This window comes from Mirounga leonina, unplaced genomic scaffold (assembly GCF_011800145.1).
Source record: "Mirounga leonina isolate KUSES-001 unplaced genomic scaffold, KU_Mleo_1.0 Mir_224, whole genome shotgun sequence".
NCBI lineage: Eukaryota > Metazoa > Chordata > Mammalia > Carnivora > Phocidae > Mirounga > Mirounga leonina.
In genome coordinates, this window is record NW_023270615.1 from 7,311,499 (window position 1) to 7,330,384 (window position 18,886).

An 18,886-nucleotide genomic window follows, 5' to 3' on the forward strand; every position below is an offset into this window, starting at 1 on the left:
CGGGTCAGCTTGGCATCTTCCTCCAGTCAGTGACCAACTCCTGCCTTAGCGAGGGTTTTGCTCGCCCCCTCGGTTCCCCTCCAGCCTTCCTCCCGCCACCAGAGCTAGCCCCGCGGTGGCAGGCTGAGGAGGAGCAAAGAACGGAGGGTTAAAGAGAAGAAAGACCTGGCTGGGTCTGGGTGGTGTCTGCAGTGCCAGAAAGGGAGGTGGCGGCGGCGGCGGCGGCTGCGACCACGGCCGCGCGGGACGTGAGGCCCGAGAGCAGCCGGCGGCGGCGGCCGCTCCAGAGCCTCGCGCCGGGGCCGTTAGTCAGCAGAACGCGAGCCCGTGTGGAGGAGCAGGGCCGGCGCGAGGCGAGACTCGAGAGCGCGAGCCGGCCCCCTCGGGCGCCGCCGTCCTTCCTCGTCCCGGCGCCGGGGGCTGCGGCCCTCGTCCCCGCTCCTCGGCCGCGCCCGCCCGCAGGCCGGGATAGTCCGGCGGCGGCGGCGGCGGCGGCAACGTGGGTCGCACCTTGTGGAGGACAGCGCGTCGGCAGAGGCTCTCTCCCGGCCCTTTCTTCCCGACACCTTGGCCGCGGCCCCTGAGGTGCAGGTGCGTGGGGCCGCGGCGGGCCGGGCGCTGCGGCCGGGCTCGGGCAGGGGGCGGTAGGCCCGGAGCCGCAGCGCGGGAGGGACGAACCCGGGCCGGGAAGGGGGAGGGGAGCGGGAGGCGTCTTTGTTGTTGGCGACCGGGATCCCTCTCGGCGGCGGCGAAAGCGGGGAAGCCGCTTCGGATCGGGTCTGGTTTGGGTTTCAACGGTGGTTCCGTGAAGGGGAGAGGTGGGTAGGAGAGTCCCTGCGAGCGAGGGCTACGGGAGTCTGGGGGCGGGAGAGAGACGGAAAGCCGGACTGAGAAAGGTCTTGGGTCCTCCTGGCGCCGAAGGGTCTCGTTTCACTTGTTTTGCTTTTCTCCCCGTGGACGGAAAGATGGGGCAGCTTCACATTCTCCTGCCTGGCTCCCTGTGGGGCTGGCGATGCCCGAAAGCTTTCTCCTGAAGGTCCTCGTGTGTGCCAGCCTCGATCTGAGATCGAATCGGCCCCGTTCTCGATGATTTGTGTTCCCGGAGGGCCGGCTCAGGGTTCTTTTTCTCTGGGTGGCTCCACTTGAATCTTAACCTGTTTCCGAACCCTAGGTTGGGCTCCTCGGTAACTGCTTTTGAGTTGGAAAATGAGAGGTTTTGTTTGGAAATTTTTTTTAACCCTGAAGCGAAAGTTGTGTCGAGTTCGAATGTATCGTTGAGAAGCCCCCCCCCCCCCCCCCCCCCCCAAACAAAGGGGGTTTAACCCCGGCTTTTTGTTAAAAAAAAAAAAAAAAGTTCAGAGCTTGGATCCTTGGGGAGATTTCTGCCAATGCCAGACACAGTTTTTGGTTGTTTTTTTTTTTTAAACGATGCTTTGATGGAAGTCTGCGTGAGGTGGGCTTGATAAGCAAAAAGATGAATAACGGAATACAGAGAGGGTGACCTTTAAATTTTGGCTGTTTATGGAAAGGTGTTTTCTGTTTAATGTATTTCGTAATATATGTGCATATAATACCTCATCTGCAAGATGATTCATTGATTTTTTTTTTTTTTTAAGGCTCCAATACATAAAAAGAATTTTTGGAGATCTTGTGTCGGCATTTGGAACTGCCTAATGAGCCTGAGTAAAAAGTCAGGTACATGTTGTAATAGCGTGTATCTGTTTACATTAACAGGAAAAGTTAGAGTAAAATGAACTTTTCTCCATAGTTTGTCTCTTCATATTTTGATGGCATAAACTCATTTGTGTAACCCATCCAGTATCTCATCGTAACCAAGATTTTAGTCATCATAATTACCAGTGTTCTTACTAGGGACTGCCCCACTCTAGTTGGTTAACTTTTGTGAGAGTAGAGGTGGTGGCTTAAAGAACAGGAGAGAGAGCCATGTTTCAACTTAATAAAAGAAATAAAATGCCTGTTGTGCGGTAGTTGCTGAATTATTTGAGGTCCGTGAGCCAATGAATAGCACCCTCACCTCAATATTTTGACCTCTCTTTTCTCCTGCTCCAGTATTAATAAGGTTAATTGGGAAGGATAGGATTAGATTTTTAGCAGGCTAGGCAGTTTTAATTTTGTCCCGTGCTGTGCAGGACTGTAGTTGGTAAGTGGCTTGTTTCCTTGAGTATCTTTGCCCATTTTGAAATATGTGTGAAATGATATCTGACAAAGAATTTGTTTCCTGTGACAAACAAAATTATCATAAAACATCATGGCAAAATAATGTCTTTGATAACTTTATGAGCACAGAACAACTAAGCAATTAGTGTCCCAAGTTCTGTCACTGAATTGGTCTACAAACTCAAGCAATCTGAGTCAGTTTCTCCATCTGTAATATAGGGCCAATAAAATGTGTTACCTGCACATTTTATAGAAAGGGCGGTGAGAACCAACAGTTACTTCGATTATGTGACATTGATTTAGTTTATTAATAAGAGTACTTTTCGATGCACATCTCTTATTTTGGTATTATGAATTTCAATTCCTTGGTGAAGAATTAGCCTAAGGAAAGAGAGTTATAATAGGGAGAATGCCTATCCTATGTGCCATCATCTAAGAATTGATAACTCAGAATTTCCCCCATATTAAGATTGCTGTCAATATCCTTAGAATCCGTGATGATGAGAAAATAGAGAGTGACGAATTGGCTTGGTTGGTTTCTTTACTGGTAGATTTTATTTCTAGTATATCCAAGTTTTTGTTCTTAATTCTCAAAACTTACTTCTACCTTTCCTATCCTGTTAACAAATTGTCATATATGTATTGCCCTATATTATGCCTCTCAACCCTAGCCTTGTGAGTTGGGGAGGAAAAGTGATGTTTTATGACATTTTTACAGATAAAATAAAGCCCAGAGAAGTTAATTCTTTGAATTGCCTAAAGCTACATAATTTGTAAGAAGCAGAACCTGGGTTTTCGGACTTCTAGCCCTGAATCCTTTGCTTTGGAGCAGTGTTTTCCAAACAGCTGTTTGGACCCAGCAGTTTTTGCCAATTCAGATGAAATGAGAACAATATAAGTATTGGCAACATACAATATAATGAATATTCATGCACCCATTACTCAATTGAAGAAATAAAACTACAAAACAAAATGAAGCTTCCTTTGTACTTCGAAAACCCCTCTGAAATCCTACTTCCTCTTTCCCTACTCCCAGCCACTAACCAAAAAAATAGAATGCATCCTTCCTATCCATGTGTTTATACCTAACTACATGCCTTTATGTCCTTGAACATTATATAGTTTTTCTTTGATTATTTAAGTATGTTTGTATCTGTAGCCTGCTTTCTAAACTCTATTTGCCAAGATTTATCTATGTTTATTCAGGTAATTCTAGTTTATTTTTACTGCGATAATGGTATGTGTTCCATTATGTGACTATCAGATTTCTGTTGATCATTTTAGTTTTTTCCAGTTGCTTATTAAAACACTGTGGGGAATATTCTTGTATATGTTTACTTAGGTACATGTGCAAGACTTCCTCTAGGGCAGTGGTTCTTGAGCCTATATCCCATTTTTATAGAAGCATTTTATAACATTTCCAATTCTGCCCTAAAATGAAATTCAAATAAAATTAAAACTTAAATTTACATTGTATTTTAAAGTAATGCTCTTACTAAAATATAAGAACTTAAAACAGTAATATATTTCACTGTGTAGATGCTCAGACCAAACCACACTCTAATCTTGCTAAGTGTGATAGTAGACTAGTAAAATCAGGATTCAGGGAGCTTGTTAGAAATCAGAATCTCAGGACCTGCCCTACTAACTCATGCTGAATTTTAAGAAGACTTCCAGGTGATTTGTGTGCACATTAAAATCCAAGAAGCACTGCTGGAAGAAAGAGAAGTCAAATACTTTGCACCAGTGTTTAATATCACCATGAATAGGGTAAGCTACTGATGCAAATTATTATTATTATTTAAGATTTTATGTATTCATTAGAGAGAGAATGCAAGAGTGCACGCGCACACCTTGGGGGGAGTTGTGCAGGAGAGGGAGAAGCCGACTTCCTGCTGAGCAGGCTAGATCCCAGGACCCCGAGATCATGATCTAAGCCAAAGGCAGACGCTTACCCCACTGAGCCCTCAGGCACCCCTACTGTTGGAAATTAAAACAGGTGTGTTGAATTGGCTGTTCAGACACCGATGGTGGCACTGTTGTTGATAAATGAGTTTCTGAAATAAACTATTTTCAGTAAAGTTTGGACAAAAAAAAAATGCAGTCTTCTCTCTTTACGCAGTGGTTGCGTTCTTTAAAATCTTCATCTATATTAAAGCAATACAGGGTGCCTGGGTGGCTCAGTCGGTTAAGCGTCTGCCTTCGGTTCAGGTGGGGATTGAGTCCCTCATCGTGCTCCCTGCTCAGCAGGGAGTCTGCTTCTCCCTCTCCCTCTACCTCTCCCCCTGCTTATGCTCTGTGTCTGTCTCTCCAATGAATAAAAACGAAATCTTAAAAAAAAAAAATCAATACAAATATACTTTGTGTTAAGTCCTGTTTATAAATATCTGAGCTTATTTACTCTCAAGTGTTTCAGTAATGGACGAGGGGATCTATTTTCCCACCTTTCAAATACTTTGTTAGACTTCTTAAGGCTTGCCATGCTGAGGAGTATGTGAAGTGTGGTACCTCATTGGAATTTTTATTTGCATGTCCCCAGTTAGTCTTGTAGTTGAGAACACTTAGATTTATATTTCTGGGCAATCATGTTCCTTTTCTGTGAATTGCTTATTTGTTGTTGTTGTTGTTTTAATGGGATTGTTTATCTTACTGATTTGTAAATGCTTTTTATGTATTCTGGATAGCCATGCTTGGTAGCTTTTACAAATATCTTCTAGTCTTTAGCATGTCTTTTCACTTTAAATATGGTGTCTTTTTATGACTTAAAGTTCTTAGTTTTAAAGTCAAATATTTTTTTTTCTTTCTTTTTTTTTTTTAAGATTTAAGTAATCTCTACACCCAGGTGGGGCTTGAACTCATAACCCCAAGATCAAGAGTCACATGCTCTACTGACTGAGCTAGCCAGGTGCTCCTGGTCAAATGTATTTTGGCTTTTTCTCTTTAAAGGAAGTCTTTTCTATCCTGAAGTTGTATTATTGATCTTTCATAGTCATTTGCATCCTTCACATTTCGGTTTGTTTAACATGTGTCTTCATCACTTTTTATCCTGGCTAGAATTTTTTAATGGTTATTATGACCTTAATTTTTAAACAGAGTTTTAGACTAAATTCAGATAGTACTTTGATGTTAATTTGTCTCAGAAATAGGTTCTGTTTTGTTTTCCCTAGAATTAAAAGGGAGAATGGTTACACAAGTTCTTTATGCATACAGTTAAAGGTGAAAAGTGGTAAAGGAAAATTGGGTCAGTGTTGACTTTGTGTCAGTTACTATTTTAGATTTTTTGGGGGTACATCTGTAAACAAGCAAAGATCCCTAGTTTCCTAGAGCTTGCCACCTAGCAGAGGACCACAGACAATATGCAAAATTTTAAAAATATCTAATATTTAGAAAGTGATCAATACTTCTAAAGAAAAAGTAGTGAAGGGTAGGAGGGAATCAAAGGAGGCAGTTTGACCTATCAAGTAGTGTGGTTAGGGTAAACGTCACTGAGAAGGGGAGAATGAGCATCGAAGACACCAGCCATGCAGATACTAACAAAGTCTTGAAAGAGTTGACATAGTCTTTAAGTTAAACGTGTATCCCTTGCTCTCTCATTTAATAAGTTGTGTGAACTTGGACAAATTAACTGAGTTAAACCTGAAGCCTTGATTTCCTGAAGTATTAAAGGATGGTAACCTGAGAAAAGTATTATTAAGATTAAAGGAGATAACAAGTGAAAACACCTCCTACCCCCACCTAGTTCTCATTTGGCACTCTGTATTTTCATAGCGTTTATCACAGTGTAATTATCTGTGTCACCAGTTGATAAGTTTTATCCCACCTCTTCTGAAATACTAATGAAAAGAACCAGTCAGTGTTATATTTTATTAACAGATTCATTTGTAAACTATCTTTAACCCTTTTTTTTTAATGTGAAAATCCTCAGATTTGTTGAGAAAGTGTTTTGTTTTTAAGGTGTCTTTGTGCTAGAGCTTCAAAATATATTACAGGCATTACCTCATTGATGACCATACACCATCTTTCTTATGGAGGCAATGGATATGTATCATCTTGCACTTGGAATGAATTGAAGCTGCTAAATGGTATAAAGTGACATAAAGTCAAGGAGAATTTGGATGAAATCTGATTACATTTGGCTATATTTGTCCCTGTGCTCCTTTTTTTTCCCTTTCTGCAATACTGCTAAAATTTACTTTCTAAAGTATAAAAGCAAAGACATGTAGCTTATGTCATATTGTTAGATTGTGTGGCCTTCCAAAAATCATTGTGACACAAGTAATATTTTAGTTACGACTTTATTTTCCGTTTTCCCCCATGAAGCTTCTCATAGTATCTAAGGAGGTAGTATTAGAATTGGCAATAGTGTTAGAGGTCTTCACTTTTAAAAATACATACTGCTGAAGAAATTCAAACGTTATGGTTGTCTTGGATTATTAAACATTTATTTTTAAGATGTAGTCACATTAGAAGAATAGGATTAAGAAAATAAGTATATGCTTAGTGTAGGTCAGGGTAAAGGGAAAAAGAGGGTTGAAATAACCTCATTAACTTGGTGTAAGCAAATCTGCGTTATAACCTCAACAAACCCAAAGTAGAGCAAGAGTGCCTCCAGGAACAAAAATAGAAGACATTATCATTTTATCAATTGCAGTAAACTTGTTCGGCTTCTGAATTTAGATTGTTCTTAAATGTGTTTTTAAAATTAAAATCAATTGAGGGGCCCCTGGGTGGCTCAGTCGGTTAAGCAGCTGCCTTCGACTCAGGTCATGGTCCCGGGGTCCTGGGATAGAGTCCGGCACCCGGCTCCCTGCCCAGCGGGGAGCCTGCTTCTCCCTCTCCTCCCAGCTTGTGCTCTCTGTCCCTATCTCTCTCTCTCTCTCTCAAATAAATAAATAAATAAATAAAATCTTTAAAAAATAAATAAAATTAAAAATCAATTGAAATAATCCCTTAATAAACTTTTCCCAAACATGCCATCTATGAAGTGTGACCTAGATATTTTAATTTTTTACTTTCTAGCTTAGCCAATCCCAACCCCAAAAGTAAAAATTATTCTTTTTTTTTTTTAAAGATTTTTATTTATTTGACAGAGAGAGATAGTGAGAGCAGGAACACAAGCAGGGGGAGTGGGAGAGGGAGAAGCAGGCTTCCCGCTGAGCAGGGAGCCTGATGCGAGGCTCAATCCCAGGACCCTGGGATCATGACCTGAGCTGAAGGCAGGCACTTAACGACTGAGCCACCCAGGCGCCCCAGGAAAAATTATTCTTTGCACATCGGTTATTACCAAGAAAATAATGCTATTCGGTAACTGGTTTTGGCAAGCTTTTAACTGAAACACTGGGTTACATTTTGTTCAGAGCTTTTTAAAAGACCTTAACGACACTTGTATTAATAAAGATTTAGGGCAGTAAAGTTAGAGTGAGGGGAACTTCTTAAAATTATACATTAAGGACATGCAGATAAATCCTCTAGGGTAATTGTTTTCATTTTTTTTTTTTGTTAGAATTCATAAGGAAGACATTTTGCTTCATGATTTGATATTTAAAAAAAGTTTCATTGAAGAGATTAAATCTGTCAGCATGAGCATTCTTCAGGGAGATTTTTTTTCTTGTACAGAAAGAAGTAAAACTTAAAGGGCTTAAAAAAAAACAGTAAAAGTTGTTTAATTTATTTGTAGAAGAAGTGATTGAGTTGGGGAGGGAATTTAACCAATGGAGAAGGAACAGAATGCACAAAGGCGTAGAGGGAAGAAAGAATAGGTCTCTCATTGAAGAATAGTATGTTCAGTAGAATGAATGAATAGGGAGGTGCTCAGAAATAAGGCTAGAGACTGGGAAGCAGAGAGGGTGAGGGGATCATGTATGACATACTAAAGTATTTAATTTATTCAAGGGGACGGTAAGGCCCATTGAAAGATTTAAATGGGAAAGTGACATCACCTGGCAGCAGTGTAGAGTGTGGATTAGAAGAGTGATAGATATTAGTGAGTGGTTTATAATGTTAAATAAAAAGTGGTTGAGCAAAGATGTGGCTGAGGGAGTGGAGAGGGCTACATAGGAGACAGGCCTTGATTGAGAGGAATAAAGAGGAAAAGGGAGGAGAGTGGGAATACAGATGGAGATAGGGTCTGTAGCTTAGGGGAGAAGTCTGTGCTAGAGATTTAAGTTTTTAGATTTAGGCCTTGTTAGTATGTAAGAGGTAGTTAAAGCTGTGGGTACAGTTGAGATCAAAAGACTGGAAAACAAAAGAGGGAAGTAGTAGTTAAATCCATGGGTTTAGGTGAGTTAAACAAAAGAGGAAGACAAAAGGTCAGTCTGTAAAAGTAATAATAAAACCTTTGAAGAGGTCACCAGAAAAACCAAGATTGGAAGTTAGTTTCAAGAAGGAAGGAAAGGACAGTGGTGTTTAATGCCACAAAGTGATTGTGTAAATTGAAGACTAAGTACCCTAAGTACCTTTGGAAAAAAAATTTTTTTAAGCTTTTATCTATCTATTAGGGAGAGAGAGGGTGCTCAAGAGCGCATGCATGAGTAGGGTGAGGGGCAGAAGGAGAGGGAGAAGCAGACCACCAGCTGAGCGGGGAGCCCAACTCAGGGCTCGATCCCAGAATTCTGCGATCATGACCTGAGCTGAAAGCAGACGTTTAACCTACTGAGCCACCCAGGTGCCCCTGCACTTTGAAATTTTAAGAGGTTATTGGTAATCTTAAATGGGTCAACAGTTTTATGATAAATGTTAGATCACAATTCATTTGGGACCTCTTGTGGAAGAGTGGGAAGTGAGAATAAAAAGGTTTGTTCCTGGGGCGCCTGGGTGGCTCAGTCGTTAAGCGTCTGCCTTCGGCTCAGGTCATGATCTCAGGGTCCTGGGATCAAGCCCCACATCGGGCTCCCTGCTCAGCGGGGAGCCTGCTTCTCCCTCTCCCACTCCCCCTGCTTGTGTTCCCTCTCTCGCTGTGTCTCTCTCTGTCAAATAAATAAAATCTTTAAAAAAAAAAAAAAAGGTTTGTTTCTGAAGGACACTCAGAGATGATAATTTGAATCTAGATATAAATACACCCACTTTTTTTAAAAGAGGAGAGTCTTGAATATGTTTAATAAACAGAAAATATGAGCCAGCAGAGCAGGAGAGGCTGTAAGGATATGGGAAACAGGATAATTGATTAGGCAGGGCCTCTGAAGATGCTAGAGGCACTGGAACAATCTAGAATATGTGTTGGAGGGATTGGTCATGAGGGAGGGAGACTTTAAAGGAGTGAAAAGGCAATCGGGATTCAATGAATTGATTTCCAGCGTTCAGAAAGAGATTATCAAATATGTGCCTGCCTGTTCCCAAGTAAAAGAACATCTTTTTCTGAACCTAGTATGCCAGGAATTTAGATGTTGCCTCATTTAATGTTCCTAGCAACTCTGCAAAGTTTACAGATATGAAAAATTGAGGCTCAGAGAAGTAAGTTGTCTAAAGCCACGCATCTAGAAGGTAACTCAGCTGTGATTTGATTGCATTTATGTCTAGTTCCAGAGCTTAGTACTAAAACTTTTTTTTAAGGGCCGAATTCCCCCAAAAAGGGGAAAACAATAAGAGGCTTCTAATTTAAGTTTTGCCCAGTGAAATCACTTCAAAAAATATTTTTAAACTTAGTGCCTATTACAATTTTTTAAATTTTTTACGTGTTTTCTTTTTCACAAAAAGAAAAAAATAGAAAGGACATAATGTCCAAACAAATAGAAGGCAGACCTTTGAAATCACTAAGCTCTTGTCCATAGCTTTTTCCCAAAGAATAACTTTATCAGCAACCAGTACCAGTCCTCAAACCATGCTTTCCAAAAGACTCTTGAAATGAGAATTTTATACACAAAAATATAGTACATTGTTACTTCAGTTGTTACAGCTAAACATTTATGTTCAAAAAAACTAAGTATTGTTTTCCCCCTTTGCTAGAAACTCATATTTTGTTTTGCTGCAAATTGATTTCTGAGGGTTCTCATTACCAAACCTCTAAGAAATTAATAAAATGACTGATAAACTGAAGAAACTCTGAGAAATATATAGCATTAATTCCTGAACTATTTCCTTTTGTTAACTTATTAGCTACTTGTGGGGTTTTTTTATTATGGTTTATTTTTTCAATTGCTGAAAGCCATTGTAAATCCAAATGTCTTTTTTTTTTTTTTTAAGTAATGTCTACACCCAATGTGGGGTTTGAATTTACAACCCTGAGATAAAGAGTTGCATGCTACACCAATCGAACCAGCCAGATGCCCCCAAGTCTTTTTAGAAACAGGAGATCAAATTGCTCTAACATTATACCATTGCTTACTACCTTACCTTGTCCCTTTTTGGGAATATTCTCCTGTGTGCATAAACTTACTTGCTTATAGAAATGTAAGTATTGCCTAATCAACTATAATAGCATATCTTAAATCAGCACATGTGTAATTCTTTCTTTTTTTTTTTAAGATTTTATTTATTTGCTAGAGACAGAGAGCACAAGCAAGAGGATGGGCAGGCAGAGGGAGAGAGCTAAACAGGCTCCCCGCTGAGCAGGGAGCCCTATGCTATGCCAAGTTCAATCCCAGGACCCTGGGATCGTGACCTGAGCCGAAGGCAGATGGCTTAACCGACTGCGCCACCCAGGGGCCCTTGTGTAACTCATTTTTTAGGGTTCCTACTAACGTGAAAAACAGAGCTCGGCTCCATGTTCTTTAAGTCTGAAGTTGTGCTTCTTACTTTGATGGTACTGGAAAGCGATGAGAGTAATACAGAAAAAAATCAAAGTTCAGAGGCTTATAGCCACCATTATTGCCAACGTTCTCCTCTCCCAAGTCCTGAAGGTATGGAGATGGTTAGCAAGACATTTATTGATACTCCCTGATGTTGATGCTAAAGGTGGAAAAGGGAAGAACTTTTTAGCATGTGAGTATTCCAGTCACTGGATAGCTTTACTTTTGAGTGAGGATGGCCTCCACCACCTGAGGTCTTCGCAGCTGCAGTTGACTACCCTAACTAGATGGCAAAGCAAGTCACCTTCAAAGACAATTTGCTTCTTTTAAGGTGGTGTTAGGGCATTTGATTGCTACCTTTGCACTATGCTGCACCTGGGGATTACAAGAGCAAATCATTTATTTTAAATGCCTGAACCATTTTCACAGGGTCCTGGGCTGCGCTCAGCCGGGAGTCTGCTTGAGTTTCTCCTCCTCTGCCCTTCCTCCCTCCTCTCTTTCACTCTTAATAAATAAATCTTTAAATGCCTGAACTACTTAAAAATGCTTCAAGATGTAGATCCTTCTCATTGGCACACATTTTATCCCAAAAGAAGCCCTCAAACAAGACAATGTTCAATTTTTTCCTGTAGGAAAAATTATCTCTTCAAAATAATTCATGAGTACTAGGCTCTTTAAAATGGCCTCCCAAATTATTCAGTTGGGAAACATTTAACTTTTTTTCTTTTTGGCCAACCATCAAATAACCCTTTAAATAAAGGATTTTCCAACCTTGTCAAAGGACACTCATGGTATTACTTGACAAATACAGTGTTATTGCTTTATGATCAGCAAATTGATTTGCTATTTTGCAGTTAATGGGCATTAACCAGGTAAAACATCTTTAATTACTAATTTGTACTTGTGGTAATTATACCCAACTTCATGGTCTGTTTATTTAACTGCCTCTCTTAAGGATTTTAAATCTATCAGAAGGTGTTTTTTTAATGCATAGAATGCAGTGTAAATAGAAATATAATTTGTAATTATGGTTTCCAAAAAGATTCAAGCCATAAATTAAACATTAGTGTTGTGAATCCTGGTTCAAAACAACAAAACAAAATCTTTTTTTTTTTTTTAATTATATTTATTTGTCAGAGAGAGAGAGAGTGAGCACAAGCAGGGGGAATGGCGGGCAGAGGGAGAAACACACTCCCCACTGAGCAGGGAGCCCAGTGCGGGACTTGATCCCCAGACCCTGGGATCATGACCTGAGCTGAAGGCAGACGCTTAGCCAAATGAGCCACCCAGGCATCCAAAACAAAATCTATTTTGATTATATTTAGCATTATTTCAGTTTATATTCTGTCAGTTCTTTAGGTATAACTGTAAGTTCTTCTTTTCTTTAATCTCTTTCACTTAGATTGTTATTAATCAGGTACTTCCTATGTAGTGCTAAAGAAAACACATGGTCAGTGACCACATAGTAAAGACAATAGGTAGTAAAGACAATTGGTATTTATCAAGTAAGCTCACAGGTGAGTGGGTGGCAAGGATCACAATTTTAAACTGTAAAGGAAAAGAACTGGGAGCTGTAAAAAATAATAACCTAATTTAGGGGTGCCTGGGTGGCTCAGTTGGTTAAGTGTCTGCCTTCGGCTCAGGTCATGATCCTGGGGTCCTGGGATCAAGCCCTGCATGGGGCTCCCTGCTCCTTCTTCTCCCTCTCCCTCTGCCACTCTCCCTGCTTGTGTTCTCCTACTCTCTCTCTCAAAAAAAGAAAAAAAAAATTTTTTTAAGATTTTATTTATCTTAGAGATGACACAGCGAGAGAGAGAGCACAGCAGGGAGGGTGGGAGAGGGAGAAGCAGGCTTCTCTCCGAGCAGGGAGCCCGATGCGGAGCTCGATCCCAGGACCCTGGGGTTCATGACCTGAGTCGAAGGCAGACGCTTAACAACTGAGCCACCCAGGCTCCCCTCAAATAAAGAAAATCTTTAAAAAAAAAAAAAAAAAAAAGAATAACCTAATTTAGATTTGAGGTTCATGAGATCTCTCTGAAAAGGGGGCATTTGAGATTGGAATAATGAGAAGTCAGTAGAGAGTGTGCAAACCCTGAAGTGGAAACCACTTTCATGCTTTCAAGGAAATGGGAGATGGGGAGGGAGACCACAACCATAAGTGATGAAAGGAGAGCGTATCAAGGTAAATTTGGAACGGTAAGCAAAGGCCTGATCCTGCAGGGCCTTTAAGGACTTGTGGAGAAGTTAGATTATTACAAGTGCAGAGGGAAGCCAGCCATAGAGGAGTTTTTAAGCAGGTTATCACCTAGTAAGCTGTGTAGAACATTATGAATGGGAGAAATTCATACTTAACCTCAGTTATTTTCCATTTGTTTTTTCACACGTTTTGAGTTCCTTCTGTTGTCTTACTCTACATAAACCTGGTCATTCCTTTCATTTGTAAAAGCTGGGAACTACAATAAAAGCATAGAAAAGTAACTTAAGTAAATCAAGAGAATTGTATGTATTTTCACCTATAATTAAGGATGATAGGAAATTAAATGACTTCTCAATTGAACTCTTGTATTTATACTTAAGATATTGAGCTCAGTGTAAACTTCCCTGCTATTTGATACTGTTTTGACTTGTATTTAGTAATGTTCCCACAGGTTTCCTTTTTTTCTTTAGAAATGTCATATTTAGAAACTTTTTATATTCTTGATATTCTTAATAGAGTGTACAATCAGACTTCTCTTTCTATAGGAGCAAGAAAAGGAAGAGAACTATATCTAGTTGTACAAAGAAAGATAATGTGAACATAGGATATGATGCCCGAAAACATCCAGGCAGATACAAAAGAGAGGGAGGATTCAGTATAATAAAATACTCTTGCTGGAAAAGCTCCAGCTCTTATATTTCAGTCTTCTCACATTAAAATTGAGGCACTTAGGGGCATAAAAGTTCATTTTAAATAAAATTATACCTAGAAGCACTAGTATGTAAGGTGATAGTTACTAACCCAGATAATGGCATTTGGAAGGATGAATGGACTATCCATCTTTAATGCTTGCTTTCTCCTTCATCCCAAACAAGTATTTACAACAGAGGTATAGTACATGTGTTGACTACCAAAAAACTAGCTATGAGATTCTTCTCAAATCAGATATCAAAGATTTGCCCACACTTTTTTGCAAGCCACTCCCTTCTCTCCATTCTACTCTTCTCCAGTTGCATCACTTGGCATAGATTCAGAAATGTTGTTCTCTATCAGCTTTGACTAAAAGACTTTGCAGACCTAGTCTAGAAATTGTCTCTTAAAAAAGCAGGAAAAGTCTACAATAGTCACTTGTTTCTTTGCTACTTGCCTCTTTAAAAGGAGAATATAAGGCAAAATTTTTATTAACTAAAACATCCAATAAATCAAGGTTATCTTTATTTTGCAGAGTAGAAAGTTATATATGTTACTGATGTAGAGAAACAATTACTTTTAAATGTAGTCAAGTGTTGATATTTAACTGAAGGATGTGATTTACACATTTTGCAATATGATGACCATTTGTTGATTTTCTACTTTCTTAATAGTGTGTTTAACATACCTCCCATGTAGTAGGTTGAAATTTGTGCCTGTATGAGGCTTGCTTCTGAAAATCTTAAATTTGAAATCTTAAAATTTAAATAAATTCTTCAGCAGTACAGTAGTTACCAAGTTGCTGTGCTCTGTTGGTACATAGGCTTTTATGCAGTTGCCTGAACGACTGCATCATTCTAATACATGTGTAAGGAGCTACAGTGGTTTCTGTACATTGCTGAACAGAGATTTGTTTTTAAATTTTTCATTTGTCTAATCCTTACCTGTCCCAGTTTTTTCCCTTTCTTTCTACCATGCACCCTTTGCTTTAGTATTATACTTTCACCTGTATTACTGTCCCAGCCTGGAGAGTTTTCCCTCTGCTTTTGGAAATAACATCCTGGTTTAAAGTTCTAAGTCCACAAAGTTTTTTCTAATTATTGATACCTACTTTTGTCTGATTTCTGAAGCTTAAAATCTACCCCACATTATATAGTGCTTAATATTTATAAGATGAAAAGACCCTGTACAGCATTGATTTATTAATAATAAATATTCACTTATTATAATACATTTAAAATATTGACTACCAATTTACAAAAGAGCACATGAATTTAGAATTCAAAGAGACTTGAATGAATATGAGGCCAACTACCTTATGTTTTCAAATGAGGAAACAGAGCACTTAAGTGATTTTTCCAAAGTCTGGAAGAATTTAAACTGAGTCCTAATTTATGAAATATGTTATTGTTTTCTTTAATTAGGCATTTAAACCTTTTTTCTTTGAAATAATTATTCTAGTTTGTGTTATGTCCTCAAGAAAATGTGTGCAAAAGGTAAAATTTTCATGTTTGAAGAAACATTGACAGAAGTGTTGATTTATTGGGATGGGAAAGGTATTAAGCACAAGTGACAGTGGCAAGTGTTTATTACACATTTTCTAGAAGTAGTGGTAATTTCTTCACATTTTTCCTTACTGCTGAGTAGAGCTAAGGAAAAGCAGCTAGCTGGTCAGCAGAGGAAATGGAAGTGGTGGAGATGGCAGTTTGTGATGGCCAGACTGTTGGTAGACAGACTGAAGGCCATATTAAGTAAGAATTGACTGACTTGTTACACAATCTATGTAAAGAGAGGCAATGATCTTGTTCAGGAGTATAATACTTATATTGAGACTGCATAAATGCCATAATCCCCCCCCGTATCCCTATAAAAAGGCCCTGTATATTATTATATGGAGAAGGGATTGATAGATAAGAGGAATATACTTATATGCTGCTTATCATGCAGTTCTGTGGTTCTGTTTTCCACATGGTTGATACAAATACCGTTTTCAAAATAATTATTTGTAGGAACAGTTGAAGTTGTACTCTGATCTACTCTGAAGTCATGTGGTTTGGTTTTGTTTCTTTTATGCTGAAACAGATTTATATCTGCCCCACTTCTAAATAAGTGGTAGGGTAACACTGACTTAATTTAAGTAACTGAAATCTCACTCCTTCACCAAATAAATATTCTTTTTTTTTTTTTTTTAAGATTTTGTTTATTTATTTGAGAGAGAGAAAATGAGAATGAGAGAGCATGAGAGGTGGGAGGGTCAGAGGGAAAAGCCGACTCCCCGCTGAGCAGGCACTATTGATCCTGGGACTCCAGGATCACGACCCGAGCAGAAGGCAGTCATCTAACCAACTGAGCCACCCAGGTGCCCGCCAAATAAGCATTCTGAAGAGTTTATATCTCGGGCGCCTGGGTGGCTCAGTTGGTTAAGCAACTGCCTTCGGCTCAGGTCATGATCCTGGAGCCCTGGGATCAAGTCCCGCATCGGGCTCCCTGCTCAGCGGGGGGTCTGCTTCTCCCTCTGACCCTCTTCCCTCTTGTGCTGTCTCTCATTCTCTCTCTCAAATAAATAAAATCTTTAAAAAAAAAAAAAAAAAGAGTTTATATCTCAGAACCCTCCTGAACCCACACCTCTGCCACAGCCAGACCCGTGCCGGAACCATGTTTTACAACCAGTATGGCAATGATGTCACTGGAGCCCTCAGGGCAGGATTCATCAAATTGAGCATGCAGTGGAAGCTGTCAAGCAAGGTTCAGCCACAGTTGGTCTGAAATCAAAAACCCATGCAGTGTTGGTTGCATTGAAGAGAGCACAGTCAGAGCTTGCAGCTCATCAGAAAAAAATTCTCCATGTTGACAACCATATTGGTATCTCAGTTGCAGGACTTACTGCGGATGCTAGACTGTTATGTAATTTCATGCGCCAAGAGTGTTTGGATTCCATATTTGTATTTGATAGACCACTTCCTGTGTCTTGCCTTGTATCTCTAATTGGAAGCAAGACCCAGATACCAACACAATGATATGGCCGGAGACCATATGGTGTTGAGCTGCTTATTGCTGGTTATGATGATATTGGCCCTCACATTTTCCAAACCTGTCCATCTGCCAACTATTTTGACCGTAGAGCCATGTCCATTGGAGCCCATTCTCAATCAGCTCATACTTTCTTGGAGAGACATATGTCTGGGTTTATGGAGTGCAGTTTGAATGAACTGGTTAAACATGGTCTGCGTGCCTTACAAGAGACACTTCCTGCAGAGCAGGACCTAACTACAAAGAATGTTTCCATTGGAATTGTTGGTAAAGACTTGGGAGTTTACGATTTATGATGATGATGATGTATCTCCATTCCTGGAAGGTCTTGAAGAAAGACCACAAAGAAGGGCACAGCCTGCTCAACCTGCTGATGAACCTGCAGAAAAGGCTGATGAACTGATGGAACATTAAGTTACAAGCCAGTCTGTATGTTTATTATCAAATCTATAAGAATGCAGGAACATGTACTGATGACAATAATCTGTACGTAGGAATCAGTCCAGATGTGTTTTTCCCTAGCAACTTGTCTGAAACCATATAATGGTGTGCATTTTTCTTTGAGAGGGTCTATCTAATCATTTTCTAGAAAGTATAGGTATCTGTACTGATGTTTTTATATGAAGAACATAGTGTCTTTCTGAAACTGTGAAATAAAACTGTTTCACCTGAGGGGGGAAAAAAAGTTTGTATCTCAGAACTGGCCTAGTGGAAGAACCTATTATTTTGAGAATTAATGTTTATTACATATATGCATATTTGACCACTTTCATTTTCAGCCTATCCTATAAGACAGCAGAATGTCCTTATAACAAGGAAGGCAATTGAAATTTCTTTTCTTTCAAAAAGGAGTCTTTGAACAAAATGTTAAAAGTAGAAGGTAAACAAGGAAAAAGGTAACTTTCAGAGAAAGGAAAGGTTAGAGACTCCGGGAAGCGCCTGGGTGGCTCAGTCAATTAAGCATCTGCCTTCAGCTCAGGCCATGATCCTGGGGTCCTGGGATTGAGCCCTGAGTCAGGCTCCCTGCTCAGCGGGGAGTCTGATTCTCACTCTCTCTGGCCCTCTGCCCCCCACCCCCCAGCTGGTGCTCTCTCACACTCTGCCCGCTCTCTCTCTCAAATTACAGAAATCTTTAAAAAGAAAGAAAGATTAGACTCTGGATATATTTAATAAGAGGAAAACCCAAAAATCCAAAAAACATTTTGGAAGGAGTAAATTATTATTTTGTTTCCGTTCTGTTTAGACATTCACTCTATTGATCCTTCTTAGCTACTTTATATTTACATTCAAAATTAAGAAGCCTATATGCTAGAATGTAATTTAAGTGCCATTGAACTCAAGCCTTTGATGTTAGAGATAAGGAGGCTGAGATTCAGGGGGAAATGACTTCCCTAATGTCACGGAGCTAGTTGGTATCAGAATAGGGACTAGAATCCACCTTTTCTGATTCATATACCAGGGTTCTTTATACTATACCACAGACCAGTTAATGATTTTTTTTTTTTTTTTAAGGCAGGAGGAGGACACCGGGGTGGCTCAGTTGATTAAGCATCTGCCTTCAGCTCAGGTCATGATCCTGGGGTCCTGGGATTGAGCCCTGAGTCAGGCTCCCTGCTCAGCGGAGAGCCTGCTTCTCCCTCTGCCTGCCTGCCACTTCCCCTACTTGGTGCGCACGTGGTTTCTCTCTCTCTCTCTCTCTCTCTCTCTCTCTCTCTCTCCCTCTCTCCCTCTCTCCCTCTCTCTCTCTCTCTCCAAATAAAATCCTTTAAAAAGGCGGGAGGATGAAACCTGATACATTGTTACATTTAGACAGTACTCAGTGTTTATACTTTTATATGTTCTTCTGCTTTTTAAAATAAATGATTGTTGACATTTCTTCCTCACTTGTGACAAGAGGCTAATGATTTTATCCAGCTCTTGCACATTGTTGTAGCCTTGGTTTTATGGCTTAGGAAGTAATTTCTCTGCTAGATGATTTCATATCATGTATAACAAGATTACAAGAAGTTAATATGGAGCAGTTAAAACCCTCTAAGGCAACTGTTATTAATTTTATAACTTATTGGAG

At 39.8% G+C, this 18,886-nt stretch overlaps 1 protein-coding gene and 1 pseudogene across 3 annotated transcripts in view; both read left to right on the forward strand.

The window, feature by feature from the left end:
- The first annotated feature begins 9 nt into the window (after positions 1 to 9).
- ABHD17B (abhydrolase domain containing 17B, depalmitoylase) overlaps positions 10 to 18,886 on the forward strand; it is a 46,511-nt gene continuing 27,634 nt past the window's right edge. The window contains exons 1-2 of one of the 3 annotated variants that reach the window (XM_035029058.1): positions 10 to 591; positions 1,617 to 1,695. Coding sequence is in view for 1 of the 3 variants with exons in the window: in XM_035029056.1 (XP_034884947.1) it covers positions 3,940 to 3,948 (9 nt within the window). In the remaining 2 variants the exon portion in view is untranslated. Of the gene's footprint in view, positions 592 to 1,616; positions 1,696 to 1,720; positions 3,949 to 18,886 lie in introns of those variants that run through there. The other 2 variants (XM_035029057.1, XM_035029056.1) reach the window with 2 other exon arrangements.
- LOC118026296 lies at positions 16,444 to 17,779 on the forward strand (annotated as a pseudogene).